Source organism: Dysidea avara, chromosome 10, assembly GCF_963678975.1.
Source record: "Dysidea avara chromosome 10, odDysAvar1.4, whole genome shotgun sequence".
Classification (NCBI taxonomy): Eukaryota; Metazoa; Porifera; class Demospongiae; order Dictyoceratida; family Dysideidae; genus Dysidea; species Dysidea avara.
The window spans coordinates 18,880,865-18,899,994 of record NC_089281.1 but is presented as its reverse complement, the minus strand read 5'-3'; the positions used below and the strand labels follow the sequence as shown (position 1 = coordinate 18,899,994).

Genomic DNA, 19,130 nt, shown 5'->3' with positions numbered 1-19,130 from the left:
ACATCCCATCATATTTACTATAATATTATTGAATAACTTTTTTTTTCCTAAACAGATTGCAAAGGTAAAAAAAATAGCTTATATTTGTGAGTGAGTAATCCATGACACCCCATAAAAGTTTCACTGAAATATCAGGCTTAAACCAAAAAAAATTAATGTTAGTTTAGCGAAAATTAAAATCACTAAAATTTAACCACAGTCATTCATAAAGATTCTTCACAATATATTATTAGCTTAAGCTTATTGCTTATTTTTTTATCAAAAACAATCTCCATGTTTCCACTGCACTGGCTAAGTACTGTACTGTACATAAAACACCTGTTTACTGAATATTTCACCTCCTGGGGTTGCAAACAGGCTAAACCTTATAGCCAGAATTAATAAGGCTTTAACACACTGGTCACCACTTGGAGAGTCTCTGCCAGTTAATCTGTTTATGCTGTCTTTATTTCCATATGTGTATCTCTTATGTGCAGTAGCTAATCATAGTTAGCTAGCTATCAATAAATGAATACAAGCATATAATTATATGTATTTTATTGTTTTACTGCTTTTTTTTTTACTGTTTTAATACTTTAAGTGCAGGCAAGGCCTGCATTAAAGATCTGTGGGCAACACGTGTCCACAGCCTACAGTCACATGAACTTATAAATATTAAAATTTATAGTTATGTTCGTAGTTAAGACAGTTGGTCAGGATGTGGGATGGTCACTGTAGGAGAGGAAGTCTGGTTGGATGTTACTTTGTTCATTACATATGATCCATTAGACTTATCTACTAGTAAGTCTTCTTTGCTATGTAGCTAGCTACATTGAGAAAATGTAATTCTGTAGATTTAATGGTTGCTATAATTCACAAATACTGTGTAGCAGTGCTAGAATTATAGTATCAAAATATTGTGCTGTCAAAATGTCTGGACAGTCACCAATGACCTGTCATTAAGTGTGGTTGTCCAGTCACATTCAAAATGTACTTTAGCATATTCTAGGGGGGTCTGGGGGCATACCCCCCACCCCCAGGAAAATTTAAAAAAAATAAAACTTCTGAGATCACATCTGCAAGCATTTTGAAAGGGTAAGTTTAATCTGTGATTTATTTCTACCATGGGGTCAAGTTGGAGTTGGAATCAAGGGAGGTCTAGAAGCAGCCAGTCATTCCTTTCACTATCATTTGGACTGCTACAAAGACAACCCTGATATGTGTGCTGTTAAAATTGATATGCATTATGCCTTCAATGAAATACAAACACGTGCATTTCCTTTGCCAAGTCAAGCATCACTTTCCTGGAATCTACTGTTGGATGAGATGGTGTTATCAGCATCCTTCTAGTCTGCAGTTGGGTCCCCTGGCTTTTTATTGCAGCAGAGGTCCAAGGTGATCCTAGTTCTGATTAAGACCTCTGAGCCTTTCATTATATGGAGCATTCTTGAGCTTGAAGACTATTCAGGTTACTTGTCTCTGTACCTAATTGTTCTAGCAGACGTATTTCACCAACCTGGTAAGGGTTCCAAATCACTGAGGCAGAATCTAGATGAGAATGAATTAAACTGGTATACAATGTTCGAAGCATGGTAGAGTCCATGCAGACACTCAAATATTCTCTTTAATATTCCAGTAATATAATAAGTATTGGCCTTATGAATGATATTCGAAATATGCTTACAAAATTACAAGTCTGGAGTAAAAAAACACCCAAATCTTTTCCACCATAATATGTAACTGGGCCTGCAAAAATAGGGAATGTGAACACATGATTTTTGCCTAATTTTTCAAAATTTCATCACCTGTAGCAATTTTCAGCTCTTAGTAAACAGTTAATTGGCTTTATGATGAAGGTAAAATTATAGCGCATTCCAGAATTGAGATCATATGACCTGTTGTGTGAAGAGGTATAGTTTGTGCCCACATGCCCTATTTTTGCAGGTCTGGTCACATATGTCTGTGCAATAGGAGCAACGTTAACTCTATCCCTGGTAGTCATTGTGTACTTGTAAATGTCTAGGGGAGTGGCCTATAGACATAACGTAACATTTCTGATAGTTAAACATCCCCCATTCCAAGGAAGAAGGTTATCTATATCTTGCTGCAAAATTAGATGGTCATCAAAAACTTCTAATAGGGTGATATAATTTTGTATCATCAGCAAACAAAGACAGTATACTTAACACAACATCAGGAAGGTCATTAACAAATATAATGAAGAGAATAGATCACAATACACTACCCTGCAGACTGCGGCATACTACTAGTAATATTTATCCATTCTGAATAAGACCCCAAATATTGATTTCTGTTGGCTTGAAAGTGATCTATCCAATCCACTAACTTTCCTTTCAAACTATAACAATTCAATTTAGATAGTAATGTAATGTGAGGAACTCGATCAAAAGCTTTTATAAAATCTAAATAAATTACATCAACTGATCATAACCCACTTGATTTCATAACCCCAGTCCAGTCTTCCATCACATTCAGCAATTGAGTGACACAAGAATATTGAGGCCGAAATCCATGCTAGCTTGTACTAAATAAGTTGTTATTTGCAAAGTGTGTCATTATTGTGTTGACTTTAATGATTGATTCCAACATTTTACATACATACAATAGACGTTAAACTGACTGGGTGATAATTTGTGGGAAGAGATGTAGATCCTTCTTGAAAATTAGTGTCACATCATGATCAGCTTATTTCCATGTGGTGGGTAGTCAACTTCATTTCCTCCAGTGACTTCTTAATTAAACAGCAAGTACAACGACCCAAGTATATTATTATAGATAATTATTAGTATAGACTTCTTGACATTGATTATGGAACTGTGCTATATAGTTTAAGACAGAAAAAGTTGGATAATAACACACAAACTTTATAATATTATTATATAAGTGTACTTGAATTTAGTTACTGGACAGGCAGCAAAAGCTGAATGATTTGTCCAGGGGACCAGCGTCCATCCCAAAACTTACATTATACACACATACTATTTACATAATCTAAGTAACAGTTGCAACACACCCATGAGGTTTGTATCTGATTTGTAAACACTCCACCCTCGGGCCTGCGGAGTGTTTACAAATCAGATACAAATCGAATGGGTGTGTCCTAACTGATTTGTGGTATGGGGCATGTGCAGATCATGGTGCCCATTTGTAACACAGAAGGAGCAAGAACACAAGGCTAATATTGGCTAACACTGAGCGCTGTGTACAAAGAACAATTTTACTCACTAATTACTGTCTTCAGGTTGTTTAGATTTTGATGTTAAAAGGCACTTAATCCCATGGGAAGATTTAACGTGAGCAGTCCCATGGGTCACTCATGGGAAGGAATAACGTCACTATACCCTTGGGTCACTCATGGGGAGATTTTACGTACTTAACACTCACGTAAAATGCTGGTAGAAGGTAGGAGATCCAATTGAGAGCCTTACTCCTGGGAAGATTTTACATAACTTTGCAAATCATGTGATACTAATGTTATGTGATGTGAACTAATCACGTGAGCATTGTTAAACTTTGTTAAACAATAGTGTTGAGATGTGTTCTCTGTGAAGATCAAGATCTACATGGATTGTACTACTGCTCTGCTTTGGAAATCCTCTTTGCTTCCTGCAACCCAGTAACTCTGTGTATGCTGAGCCATTGGCTGCTGGTATCATTCTCGGCCGGGAATAGCTATTCTAGTTACTGTAGTGGCTGCAGTATACTTACATACAATTCCCTTAGTCGTGCGAGGATAAGCTAGCTACTATTGTATTACTTCACTGCAACTACAACTAGCTATTTTTAGATTGTACACTACTTTTTGCCTGACAGAAGCTAGTCTGGCGCCGCCCGCCCCTTCGCATAAAGTAAGGGTCTGGTGAAATACAGATACTAAATCATTTCTAGCGCCCAGATTCGGCGCTAGCCAATTAGTGCATGCCAATGACGTTCACACAGAAATCGCCTTGGCAACACAATGCTTTTGTTCGAATTGAAGTGCAATCATCTGACGTAACAAGCATTACGTGCACTGTCTAATTGAATTCCTTTTGAAATGATTAGGTATTTGTATTTCTCCAGACCCTTACTTTTTGCGAAGGGGCGGGCGGCGCCAGACTAGACAGAAGCATGGTGAGCAGCCACTGAAATAAGTGGCAGAAATCATGATGAAACAAACCCCTCCTGACCAATAGCTACTTCTTTGGATCACTTTTTATTACATTCATTTTTATGGACTTGAGGTACGTGTTAAGTTATAATTTTTGCATCTACTTACATAATTATGTAGCTAGCTTGTCACGTATACTGACCATGCATGCATTCTGGTGGAATACATTGATTGGTATACCTGGAGCATGACCTAGCCCATAGTTTCCATACATTCTTATCAAGATTCACTTGAGAGCCTTACTCCTGGGAAGAGATTTGTTACAAATTATCTATGTAGCTTGTCATGTAACAAATATGTAATTGTATAGCTGGAGCATAGCAACTCAATTTTGTCCAAATCATAGTTATCACACATTTTTACAAGTGCTGAGTATGGATCCAACTCAAAATTTGTCACATTTTACACAAGTGACACATTTTTACATAAGTGCTAAATCAGTGGCGTAGCTAAGGTGGGTACTGGTTAGTCTGGCGTAGCCGACCCGCGCGCGTAACGCGAGGATCTGGTGACAGCCGCATTCAGTACCTGTGCCAGCTTTACGAAAAACTGGTGCGTCCAATCAGATTGCTTAGTGACCAATTAACAACATTCTATGACGTTATTCCGATTTGGCCACTGATTATGGCGAGCTTCTTATGTCTTTTCTACAACCAGCACAAATGTAAGGATTTGTAGAGGAAATAGACGTCATTCAAGTACAAGTACAGTAGCTGTCGCGCTCTGTTACCGGAAATTGTCCAAGTGTTTCGCGCGTATTTTCAAATTTAATTGCATTCCATCTGCACAGGTACTGTACTGAATACGGCTGTCACCAGACCCTCGCGCTACGCGCGCGGGTCGGCTACGTCAGACTAGGTACTGGTAGGGAACAGGCCCAACCAATCATTTCCAGTGCCCTACCAACTCAGGTAGTCACCGTACATAGCTAACTCATAGTTTAAACATACTTTTCTTATGCTGATAGAGGGTTGAGATTTGAAGAAAGCTTTTTACAGTTCCTAAAAACCAAGCAGATATTTTTGATTTAGCATAATGCTTTGTAGATATTGATTTGATGAAGGATGATGTTTCATGTTGTAGATGTGATCAGAACTTGACATTTCATGCATTTACTGACATATCAAGAAGTTTGCGGAGATTTGGTCCAGCTGCATCGCTTTGTTCACTATAAGTTGCGTAGTTTCTATTGTACTGACACTTTGTACTCACATATCTTTTCGCTCAAAAGACGAATTTCAGATTCGCAAGTACCATGAAAAAGAGCAACTCTTGGCGAACAGGATGGTACCAAATGAAGCTCAGTACACAAAAACTCCGCTAGTCATTTTCACAGTAAAGGAAGACAATCATCTGCAATACATTTCAAATGGGCATTTTGATAATTCTAATAGATTCATTCATATCTCGTGACACGTTTGGATTATCCCGGATTCGCTGCTAGATTCGTTTAGCTTATTCTTGAGCGATTCCAACAAGCCATAGTGAGCACTTATAGCATAAACTATTACTCGTCAAAACGATGGCAAAGTTGGAGGTTAAATATGCTCGTGATTCTGTGCGAGATTATTACTTTGATTTGGCGTGGACTCCGCCGGTCAGGCAAGGTCTGACTAGTAACGCACAGCAAGGCTTTAACCATAAATCACTTCTTAGAATTAATACAGAGCTTTAGAACGATTTTATTAAAGAACTTCTGTATGCGTACTAAAGTTGTAATGTTCCGGCCTGGATCCAGTACACCTGTCATGAATACACTATACGCAGCAAAGACAGCCTTTGATGACTCTTTTACGCAGAAATGTCTCAAAACCTACAAAAGTGAAAAAACAGCAACAGTAAAGCCTTTAATCAATGAAATATAACAAGTTAAAATAATTGTAGCTGCTAAATTGCTTTGATTACAATTGGACAAATCACCCGCAGCTGTCCTGAAATTTCCGTTTTTGAGCCAAACTTCCTGATATGGCTATAGCTACAAGTTAGCATAAACAGTTCTGTCATTAACACATATAACACTACCAGTTATATTTAATTGTATCCAATATGTACAGGCAAAAACTGTGTTTTGTAGAGTAACAAGAAGCTGGATGATAATTTATTAATCATAGTCCATCCAGTGGTCATCATCTAGTACTTTCCTCCTTTGATGTGTGGCTGCCTTGAAATGATGTATTGCTATTGTATGATGTTGTAGCAGAACAAAATAATTATGGTGAATTAATTCTATTTTGTGTACATATTTCTTCTGCAGATGTGTGTATCGGCAATTGTTTTACATGCATGGTCCCACCTCTGAGTTATTGGTTTGCAATCTTAAATTGACAGCAAATGTTTAAAGTAGTATGAAACAACAAGGCCGGAGGAGACGGTCCGGTTGGTCAGGCCCGAGCCGGACCAATAATCTGGAGTTGAACCAACTAGCTGACCAGCTCGAACTTAGTCTCGCGGCGCCCTACCCTAAAAAGAGGGTCTGGTGAAACTCTGTACAAAAAGTTTTGATCTCTGGAATGTTTATTGGATGACGTTTTACGTGTTACGTAAGTGTACTGTTTACGTCACAGCATCCATTCAACCAGATCCGCTTACAGCATCACTAAACTAATGGCGCTACTTCATTTATTCAACATTAAAACGAACCCAACAGAATTGTAAGGCCACGATTTTAAGCGGAAGAGTCACCGGATGTAATTAACTGTAAGCCGCGAATCTTTTGAAATGTACGCATTACATAATCAATTTGAAATGGAGTGATCTGATTGGAGCTTCCAACATTCCGGCAGCGCCAAACTTTTTGTACAGTTTCACCAGACCCTCTTTTTAGGGTCGGGCGCAGCGAGACTAGCTCGAACTACATTTTACTCTCATGCAATCTTTGGACGATCACATCTACATGTAGCTAGCTACGTACATTTTACAGATGTTATTAAAAATGTATGACACGAGTAGTTACCTAGTTACTAAAGCACAGAACTACACGTATAGTATATATCTCCAATTACCTTACAGTACAGCATAGCATTCGTATCGTTTTGTACAGAAATGATTGTGGGTTCTACGTATAGTATCACGTGTGCTGACAGTTCGCATTTATCGCATGTAAGGCAGGTGCCTTCTTTTGATTCTAAACCAGCACACTTATATCACAATTAAAATAATTAGCATTCCTTGGCTTGTCGCTCTTGGCTTCTTATATCAATGGTCTCAGTTATGGCAACTGAAATTAAACTGATCCACAAAAATGTGAAAGTATTTGTATATCTTATAAGCAATCGCCACCAATGTGCAAGTGCCATCTTAATGACCAGCCTATTCCATCTAAATCAGTAGTTCGTTACTTGGGGATGTACATCAACTCTCATCTTAAATGGAGTGATCATGTCAAACATATAACAGCTAAAGCCTCCCATTCACTCAACTATTTAAGACACACTCTTTTTGCAAGTCCATCTACTGTTAAATCTGCTGCCTACAATTGCCTTGTTATACCATTACTAGAATATGCCTCACCTGTATGGTATTTACACACTGCCAGAGACATTGATAGACTAGAAGCAATTCAGAGACGAGCTGCATGCTGGGTGTGTGGTAGCAGATGGAATCCTCATTCACATAACTGGTCCAAATCTTCTACTTCTTGTTTGCAGGACCTAAGATGGCCTGCGCTCCATACTCGTCAGTCCTATTTTACTATAACTCAAGTACACGATATTTTACATGACAGAGTTTCTATCCCATTCAACTCACATTTCAAGTTTTCAAGCACCAATACTAGATCCCATTCACTTTCACTTACCACATCATCTACCATTAACGCATACCGTTTTTCTTTTTTTATAAATTCTCCATTTCTTTGGAACTCAGTACCTGTAGAAATTTTACAAATTTCCAAAGCAATTCCTTTTTGAATGGTACTTCGTCGATTTCTGCTCAGCTAACCTGATTTTGTATTTTTCTCTTTGTTTTCTTTTTGTATAGGTATGTAGTTGTCGTGTGTCATGTTTCTGCTGTATGTTTTATTTTGTACTTGTAACTGTATGTATGTATGTATGTCTTTGTAAGGGGAGCACGTTTGCAGGCTTTGCCTTTTGTGTGACCCTTGTCTTTTGACAAAAATCGGTAATCTAATCTACTGGGCGAAGGGCTGGCAGTGACAAACCAGATGACTCATTCCGCGGCAAGAAGCTGTACACCCATACATTACATGGTGGTCATCTGGATGAGATGTTGAGTAGAAATCACTCCTCTTCAACTACCCACTCGTCCTGTCGAGATACCGAGCAAACTCTCAGTCTCACCCACATCGCGCTATTTTCGAATACTGATTGGTCTCATGACTGTCCATCAGTATATTTACATGATGATCTGTTCACTTCATACAAACCAGTATAGTAGTATACTGTATTTTTGTAGCTGCATGTGTAGCTTTTTATTGTAGCTGTGTGAATTCACTGTATAGTAATTTTGGGGGAAAGTTGCAAGTTGCTAGCTAGTTTTACTTTAAAATTTAGCATCAATTTTAAATTTTAAGGCATTTTCAAGCCTTTAAATTGCAAAAATTCTGCAGCTCCTGGGGGTTGCACCCCCAGACCCCCCTTGAACTTCTAATTGCTAGCTATAACTAAATGAACCATACAGCAAGTTTCATGCTGTGTCCCCTGTATGTCAGGTCTACAATTATACATAGTATAGAAAGTATGAAGAACAACAGATAGGCTTGAGCATATTTATACAGCTAGCTAGCAGTGAAATATCACTAAAAGTGCATATCTGAGTGTCTAATTTTCAAAAATTTCCTGTGGGTGCATGCCCCCAGACCCCCCTAGAATGCTCGTGCTTTGCACTTCGCACACTGTGCAACAGCTCCTCTCTCATTGGCATGTATATAGTAGCAATTTCAACATTATAGTCAATGGCCTGACCAACTCAGTTTTCCCTCCTCCGGCCCTGAATTAACAATCAACCATGCACGCATATCAAAACATATGTATTTGTCAAATCAAGCATTTTCAGGTGGTCAATTGCAACATTAAAAGTTTTCAAAACAGTGTGTTAAACCTTTGAAAATTAAGAATTATGCATTAAATAAATCTAATATCTGTTTAATATCTTTTTTGAAACCTCAACTTGGTAAAACAGGCTGATCATAAAATCTCATCATTCCTTGTCATTTATTGTCCAATACAAAATACATGTATTTTACACTACACACAAAAACACTAATTTACAACCTTTAACTCACAAAATTTCTACAGCACACCATACAATAAAAGAAAGCCCTTGAATTTCTCTATCCAATTCCGACCGTACAAATGGGAAAATGTTGCCATAACGACAGTTATTTACTGCTGATGATGCGCTCCATACATTAACCTATTGGAAAATTTAATTATCTCGGCGGGAAAATCCCAATTTACAAGTTGTTATCCTCAACCAAATTCGCTAAGTTTGGTATCATTCTACGCAACGAAGGATGCTTAATAAGACTCCGACCGTACAAATTGTTAAACAGGTTAGTTTAAAGAAATATGTTTAAAAACACGTGTTTTTACGGGCATTCTGAACACGTAGATTTCGCGGTACAAGGCTCCTTTTTAGCTTCCCCTTCGGTACTTACTACACAAAGAACTTACACATGAATCGAATCTCCTTTCAACAAGGAATCTGATAAACCAAACTTCGTGTCTGTCAACCAAAGTACGCGGAAGTTATGGCGCCTTGTTTAGAGGACGGTGTTATTTTATACGAAACGGGCGTAGCTAACCCATTCGGAATATCTTACACAAGTTTTGATATGGTGTTATGTGACTATTTTATTAGAGTATCTTAAGTTAATATATACAAGTGTATATGTTGCATGTATAATGTTTTATGATTGCTAGTAGATATGCCAACTGTAGAACAATTATGTGCGACATAGTGACACTGTTTACATCAATCTTGAGCATTGTACAATATTATATGTACATTATGCTTCAAAAAATTTTCTGGCTATCATTCACGACATTGTGCTTGAATATTTCGTGGAGCTGAAGTGATTTCCAGAATAGAACAAGTTACTGGATTTTAGAAAACAAATAAAAATGAACCGCACTGTTCACACGTTAGAAATTTTGAGTAGGCAGGAGCAATCACTCAATCATTCTTTCTGGCTTAAGTTTACTTATTATTCCCGGAATTTGTGCAAAAACAGGCATACTACTTAGACTTTTACATAAGTGACTGCTATAATAATAGAATTATGGACTCCAAGTTTACTGTGCTGCTCTAGAGTATAAGTGACTACTCCATTAGAATATCTCAACCTTTTCAACCATTTTATGCTTGCACTGTTTCAGTGTTGTATCCAAAAGACTTTTGCATTACATTACAAGAAACAATAATTTTGCAGTAATTATTCCTAAAACTCATTTGATTATTCCAGAATATCCACCAATTCTTTCCACTACACATTAGCTATTTTTGAAATTATTAGATGCATCCCTAATTTTGAGATAAATGGTTTCAAGTCATAATTTGTTAAGGGAAGTGCACACACATATGAAATTTATACAATAGATGCATCAATTAATTTAAAATGCATGGAGGTCGAGAGGCAAGAGCCAATGGAGGTATAACATGATTGAAGTCCAGATACAAACGAGATTAAAAGGCTGTATATGTGCTGGCCTTAGTGGTTAATATGCAGCAAAAATCACACAGTCCAACTACACGAGCCCATCCACCTGTGCACCACTGATTCTTGTGAAGCCAGGTCCTTCACAAGGCCAGAAACCACCATTTCAGCTTCCCACACTACCCAGAAGATGTCTGCATCCTAGAGTAAATTGAGTAATGCCGAGGGTCAAAACCAATAGACTGACATAGCTATCCACTGGTGGTGTTAGTTTGATCTTGCCCAATGTACAATTTAGATCAGTTTTGCTTCACTGGCTTTGATGCAGTCACAAAAGCTTTGTTAGTAATCATTGTGCTGTAACTTCATAAAGCTGCGTAAATAAAGTTTGCATATAAAGTATTCATCTATTTATCAGCTATCACAGTGTGGGTGTACAAGTTTTTGATGCCCAACTTTTGGGCAGTTTTTGTGTGTAGTAATAGGGGTAGTAGGTGAATGGGTGGGTTTCTTATAGGAGAGCAAGTAGACAAGTGAAATTCAGAGGTCCAATTCAGAACCCTCCATGCATTCAAATCACTCCTAAGTGAGAGAAAACAAGCTATTTTTGGGATTTGATTTTGTGTGTATGGAAGCTGGGTCATCTAAACTCTGCATGGTTACATAATATTTACATGTTATTTTGTTTTAAGCGTAGCAGCAATACTGATGCATCATTTGTATCTTAAGTGATACAGTCAGGCTTGAAGATTACGTTAAGTTGAAAGTGGAGATTCGTAAGTTCCATGCATGCATATCACAGTTGTCATGGGTCTTTTGGTGCATGCTACAACAGAATTTGTAGTGTCATGCAAGATTCTGACTACCTGTACTTACAAGCTTTATTCACAGATCCTTATATGTCCAATGTACATGTAATACTATCTGAATATGTTAAAGATGAAGTTAAGCAATTGAGAGGTCTGAAGGCCAGGGTAGTATAAATAATGATCTCCTAACACTACATTTATAGAATGTGGTAAATCAATGATTGTATACATACATATCTAATTGTGGATTGTTAAAACATGGTCAACATCTTCTACAAGATCCAATAGGATCTTTCAACTGGAAATGGATTTTACTACAACTAGTGTCACATCTTGTTTTCTATACAGACAAATATGGTAAGAACACGTTGGATATTTTATTATGTACTTAACTAGTGAGTATATAAGAGGGGGAAAACTATATAGATGCACAATTGCAAGTATGTATGCTACATATATAGGTACTGCAAAGAATCCAGGTATGCTATGTTTTAGTAGCACTTAAGTCTTTCAAAATGTCTTCTCTGACAGCTGTGAGTTCTTCAATATTTCCAAGTACATTTAGCAAAGTTGACCAAGTTTTTGGACCAGCACTTGCACCGTGATTTGTTGTTAGCCAATCTTCAAATAGCTGCATGCAACACTTTCTTGTATTTTCTTTGTTGTTTTCTTCTATAGCTCTTACTGTAGAAATATCATATTTCAGTGCATAAGCAACCTCTTTCCAGTGTGCTAGTATTCTTGGAAGAACAATGCGATTTAGATCACCCATTTCAGGATCTACAAGTTACAAAACTGTGATAGAGATTACAAACAGTTAATCTTTCCTCACTATCATTTACTGCTCCACTGCTACTAACTGTAAAACTTCCTGCTAAATCAATGCGACCCACACCTACAGAAACACATTATTCCTTAAAGCCACATGCAATTATATTATTAACTACACAAAAACAGCCAAGCTGTGAAAAAATGGCCATAAAAGTCTGGGTGAAAAAGTTGTGAAATCAAAGGTGGCAGCCAAGAAATGGCTGTAATGATGTTAATGCTAACAAACTTTAACAATACACACAGCCATTTTTGTAGAATTAACATCCTAGCAGCCATTTCTTGGTTTGCTTTTTTCACCCAGGCTTTTAAGGCCACATCATTTTTTCACAGCTTGACTACTTTTGTGTGGATTTCACTTCTTTTTGTACTTTATAATGCCCCAAAACCAGCCTATGGCTGACCTTGAAGTTTGTTTTTACTCACATTTCTTCTTTTCTATGCAGACACAATGATGATTATTGAAGATAGACTTATAAATGTATTGCATTGCATGGTTTACTTCAATATTTGATATTATACAGTATGATAGTACTGCATAGTAGGGACCACAGAGGAGTAGGCGTGGCCCACAAAATAACATCACCCAAAACCAACCTCAATTTTCCCTGACAACAATGAGGTAGTATTGATTAGGTAAAGCTAAGCCCAAAAAAGCTTTCAGATCAACTTGAAATGCTTTCAACAAGTTGCTACGGAATTTTAAATATAATCTAATTAACAGAATTTTCTACTGACTGACTGCCTGACTGATGCTTTCAGACAAGCATAACTCAATAACGGCTAAGGCTACGGACTTGATTTTTTCACTGTTCGACATAGCTTCGGCCTGACAGGTGCCTTTTGGCATACCACAGTACGTATAATGCATTCTTCATTAACTTACCAGTGTCCTCCTTTGTGTCCCATTCATCTTTGCTGACAGCAAAGTGTCGATTTGGCGACAGCACGTGATGGCTTCCCTTTGTAACAGAAATCGTCTGTATTTTTCATAGTGGTTGTTTTGATTGCAGAGGTGCTTTTCGAACAGTCCTCAATTTGTACTGCTGTGTAAGGGTTGAACACACCTGACAACAAAGTGTAATGGATACTTCACTTTTCAGACGATATAACTGGGGCGTGTGGCACCATTTCTTTCGGTATGCATGGATTGCAGAGGTGTCTTTCAAACAGTTCTAGATCCGAAATGCTGCGTAATGGGTTTAACATAGCTGACAATGAAGCGTAATGAATACTTCACTTTTCAGACGATAATTGGGGCACGCGGCGCCATTTTAGATGCGGTGTGCATGGGTTCACCAGTAATAATAATTATTTAGAAAAAAAGTTAATGAACAAGTACACAGATGCACAATAGGGATATAACACTTCTTATTGTTTCATTGTGATTTAATATCGTACAGTACCTAGGGTTTTACCCCTTTGGTGAAAGCATAAGGCTGAAACTTGCCATAAATACAAGCTGTCACAAAACACAAAAATAACTCCTTAAGGGTGTTTGCAGATATTTGAAGCCATACAATGTGTGATTTTGTACTGTCTCTTATAACCAGACAATGTGTAAAATGAATCCATATGGTATTTATATTGGTAGTGGTTCCCTTTCTCTTCAACACAAACCAAACAGAATTTCGCTAGCCTTTACCATTCTATAGCTACGTGAAATTCTTTCCAGAGCGCTTAAATCGAAACTAGTCCTTCATCTTTACCACTAGAGCGCTGGAAATCACTCTAAATATACTTAAGGTTACAACTCACATATCTATGAAAAGTATTAATCCATAGCTTAGATTGATAATAAATAAGTGCTGAAAGTGTGTTTCATTAACCAAACCCTCGCATTTCCATCGCCATTACTCGCGAAGCCACAGTGCTACAGGAAAAATCTTTTCATAGTCCTGTAGAGAATTTATCTGCCTATCTCTGTGAAATATTTGAAGCTTTTACAGCTATCACTCAAAAACTAGTTTTATTTTTAGTAAACATGTGCAAGGATAGCGTGCGCCCAACATTATTGATGTAATAAACTACACAAATTCCTATTAACCGCAATCACCAACTTTTCAAAATAACATGTCATAAACGCTGTTCTAAACACCAAGAAGCTCTGTTTTCTCTTCTTCCCACACAGAAACAGCTTCTTGCTATGTCTGGAGTCTCCAGCAAGTCACTCTTGGATAGGTTACGCTAGACACGCCATCATCAGCAGCTTGTAACGCCTTGTGTTTCCAGCTGGTAACATATTCCCCTACATAAGCAGCTTACAATTACAATACAAACTACCAGCATACCCTATCACTCAAGAAAATAAGGCACGGACGCATGTTGGTTACAAGCGAAACATGCATTCACATGTACTGGTCACCTTAAATAACACTTACTTTTAGACTAGTTCATGCTAGTGTAACTCTTGATCCATCAGACAATCATTTGCTAACACTTCAGTGACGATTTTAAAGTAAAACACATGCTGCTCTTCCATGTGTTCTCTGGCGCAAAACACAGGCGCTTAGCACAGATAAGTATGCGTAGTAATGCCAATTATGATGCACACGTGGTTTCTGGGCTGGCACTTAAACGGCTTAAAATATCAACAAGCACCCTTAAATACTTTCGGTAAACAGTTGCTAACTTTTTCACAGTGTGACCTATGAAGTTCTGGTACAGACCATTCGATTCTCCATTCAATGACAAATCACAACATATAAAGCTCACATGAGTCAAACATCTTTATAAATGCCTACCAACACGATGCATGTGAAATAACAGGAAATACTGTAGCCATTCATTGTGGCATCATAACAAATGAGTGATTGTTGTCACAACAATTTTTATACTTATCTAAGTAGCACAACGAATAAATTTTCAATTGATATAAGGTTTTCAGTTAATAACATCAGAAAAGCTTGTCTGTGCTGGCTGTATAGTAGCTATTCATAAGCATGCATTACTTGTGATAATTATTTGCTTTTAAAAAAACAGCTGATATATCAGCCTATGCAGCTTTAAGAGTTATACAAATTTAAAATAAAGGTTTAGACCACTCCTACTATAACCGTATCATGATTAATGATGAGGATTTTCTGTATACACTGTATATATATATATGCACCCAGTACAATGGTGTATGAGTACACAATTAATTAGCTACTTTAAGCTTGTCAAACAGCACTGTTGTACTGTTTAGTAGGGTTCTCCTAAAGTGACACGTACCACTAAAACAGTGTCTAAAAACCATCATGAAAATATCATACATCACAATAACTCGAAATTTCATTTGATTAACTGATGCCTGCCTGCCTACCTGCAACTCTAGAGGCCAAACAATGCAGTGCACACCTGCAAGGAGTTATTTCAACGCAAAAAAATTATTTGAGGCACTCAACAGACTGTAGTAACAAAGCTGTGCTTTTAAAACAAATTCCAAACCCCTTCAATGGTCAGGATGTGCCATGACAATGATCTAGCTTTGTAGGAAAACAAGGCGTTGTGCCATGGCCATTAGCTCGATCTAATGTGTAGCTGAGCGGTGATGTCAAGATACTCTAATACAGTAGACATAACCACACGCGTATTTCATAACATTGCTCCAACAAAAAGTTTACAAATTAGCACAATAAAAATTATTAATTTAAAAGTGAAGTAGGGGTAGCAATGTGGGGAATCTCTACTTTGGCATTACTCCTACAATGCCAAGTAGGGGTTTTCCCATATTGCTACAATGCCAAGTAGCTATGGATTTTCCCTTATAGCTACCACCATCTCTTGTTTCACTGCTTTTTATCGCTAAAACCCTACTTTATTTTTTTATATTAATAATTTTTATTGCATTAGTTTAATACGGTGACTGCACTGTTGCTATGTGGATATAATTTCATGATCTCTTTACATACCTTTAGATCCAGTTGTACCACTAATACTGGTGGGTAATATGAAAGATGCTGCTGCTGCATCATGTTGTTCAAGTACAGTTGATGGTGCAAACCTTTTTACTACAGAAGACAAAAAGTTCAAATCATTTCACAAATATGCTAAAATACTACAAGTGTATAATACCCTTAAAATTTTTAATGGGTGACTTCAGCTATCAGGCTATGTCTAAAGGTGTTAACCTCATGCACATGTCTATACAGTTTTACTCATGATGCATTAATATGAGAATAAGAAGTTAGTAACTCACATATGATTAGTAGAAAATCATTAAAATCAAGAAAACATTTGGATGTTAAATTTATTTAATTTTGGTCTGCCTGCCAGCCTGACCACAATTGCATGACTAAAGCCCAGCACTAGGCCACCATTTTACATCACAATAACAAACTCATTGGTATGCGCATGTGCCTTTTCTGTATGGTTTCAACTATAGTATAGTGTCCGCTTTCTGTGGTTTTCTTATGGTCGTCATCCTCTTCCTGCAAGGAAACCATACTGTGGCATTAACTTTTCATATTGATACCTTTCTTAGGGAGAGCATAATTATTTAGATGCCATGAAAATATATTTGAAGCACTAAAGCCATTGTAAGAGCGAGTAGATACATGTAGCTGCACCATAAAATGATTGCATACAATGATCAGAGCATGCAGGAACATCCTTAACAGGCAATCATGCTGGAACATCCTTAACAGGCTTTTAATGATCCAGCTGTAATTTTCCTGCAGAGGAGGGTGGACATGCACACGTGAGCACATACATTTGTGTTAAAAGTATAACCAAGCCTACAGCGAAGTTTAAATGAGCACCATTCGAAAGTGTGCTTCACATTTAGTATATTTAGCCGGTCTGCCCCACTCTTCCCCGCTATTCCCGAAACGTAAACATCCTTAAATTTATAGAAGATCATGTGTGCAGTAAGTTTGTCAGTGGAATCGATGCGTTGCACTCTATAGACACCTTATAAGCTTCTATTCAAGCCCAACAATCATTGAAGAAGGTATTATGATATACAGTACAATAAGCCTCCTATATGCTCACTCCCATGGAATTAAAGAAAGGAAAGCGGACGCCGCTAGCGTGTCCTCATGGAGAAACAGGCAGGAAATAGGACACCTTTGTACTCATTTTCTTCCGTTTGTCACGAGAAGCACAAGATAAATTAGTGTGGCTGTTGTTAAACAGGTTTTATCACTTCATTTTAGTCTTGGTATTAGAAATATTCAATTAACGGTAATAATTTTCAGTAGTGCTTATATCGTGTCCACCCTCCTCTGATTTTCCTGTAGAAAACAAAAAATGGCATTCAATGAAGTGCACACCTTACTTCAAATTTCAATTAATAATTTTCAAATTTGATTATGCAATGGGCATGGTAATCCATTGTTGAGTTATGCTTGGCTGGAAGCATTAATCAGTCAGTGTAAATTCTGTTTAAAAGAAAATTTTAAAATTCCATAGAAACTTTTTGGAAGGGTTTGTGGTTGATCTGAAGCTTGGCTGTGCCTAATCAATGCTGCCAAACTGTCATGAAGGGAAATTAAGGCTGTGACATTTTTGGTAGGAAAAACCCAGTTCTTAATGATCCCTAAGACCATTTACATTAACAATTCAGGTCTTCCATAGCTACGTCTAGTTCTATGTGACTGCTTTATTAGAAAAGTTAATACATGTGACTATTCATCTCAATATATTTCAAACTGCAAAGCAAATTAGTGGTTTTGCATTGGTGGCTTTGGAATCACAACCGTTGTATATAGCAATTAAAAAAATTACTGTATGGTAGAAAATTTTACATGGGAAACATTTGCCAAAGTGAGGAAGTGTTTGAAGTCATAATCAATAAATTTATAGACTAAAATTCTAAGTGAAATTTGCTAACTTTGCCAATACTTTGCAGCTATATTTTACTTATAAGTTTCATTGTATTTATAATTGTAACATGGGCATGAGTGGCCTGCCTGATATGTCCACCCTCAGCACAAGAGCCACAAGCCCAAATACTGAGGGTGAACACATCAGGCATGTAACAATTCCATTGTAGGCTAATAACCCACCCGGTGATTAACCACCCATGCCAAATGGAGTGTAACCACAGGATTCATTTTACATACATGCCTGAAGGATTCTTTTATGGCTAGGCAGTAGATAACATTGTAGCTATGTTTGCTACAATGAATGGACGAGCCCTAAAGATGCCACGAAACAATCAAGTTGGGCAAATTGTAGAGGATTTATAAGTGTTTTAATGCTATTGCGTTGTTTAACCCATTAATGGCGGCATACACTCACAGAATAAACTTTAACCTGGTTATAACTTGTAAAACATGTTTCATAACAAGATGCACTCAGACATCTCCATAATGGTTCCGTTTCTGAGAAACCGGATCCTTCCCAGACTAGTGCACATTTGTTATGTAATGGTGCAAAGTGTATCCTTTTTATGCTAGACAAGTTCAAGTTGAAACTATTATTTGATAACAAAGAAAGTGTTACACATTGGTAAGGTCGATAGTCAGCTGTTTTATCCCGGAAGTGGCATGGTGGACACGAGTGCAGATACGGATGCACAACAGCAAAAATGGGACAAATCATGCATAAAGAAACCATCTGTGGAATGGATCACGCTGTAAGTAAACTCTATACAGAATAGCTCTTTGGAGTGTAATACACTTTGGTGAATAGTTAGTTGGGATTTTGTGCTGGTTTTTAGGCTTTGTTGTTTGATAAATTCATTGTGGTTATTGTTATGCAACGAAAACAACATAGTTGACTTCCTTAGTATATGCTGAGT

At 37.4% G+C, this 19,130-nt stretch overlaps 2 protein-coding genes across 5 annotated transcripts in view; one reads left to right on the top strand and one right to left on the bottom strand.

The window, feature by feature from the left end:
- The window catches only part of LOC136236549 (UBX domain-containing protein 1-like), a 224,576-nt gene that overhangs the window by 19,573 nt on the left and 185,873 nt on the right, over window positions 1-19,130 (top strand). The window lies entirely within an intron of this gene.
- Window positions 11,897-19,130, bottom strand: part of LOC136236535 (uncharacterized) — a 107,915-nt gene continuing 100,681 nt past the window's right edge. For all 4 annotated transcript variants that reach the window (XM_066026718.1, XM_066026716.1, XM_066026719.1 and 1 more), the window contains 3 exons: window positions 16,297-16,395; window positions 12,408-12,470; window positions 11,897-12,355 (listed from right to left, as the gene is read on the bottom strand). In XM_066026718.1, coding sequence (XP_065882790.1) covers window positions 12,060-12,355; window positions 12,408-12,470; window positions 16,297-16,395 — 458 coding nt within the window. In that variant the 3' untranslated portion in view covers window positions 11,897-12,059. The remainder of the gene's footprint in view (window positions 12,356-12,407; window positions 12,471-16,296; window positions 16,396-19,130) is intronic.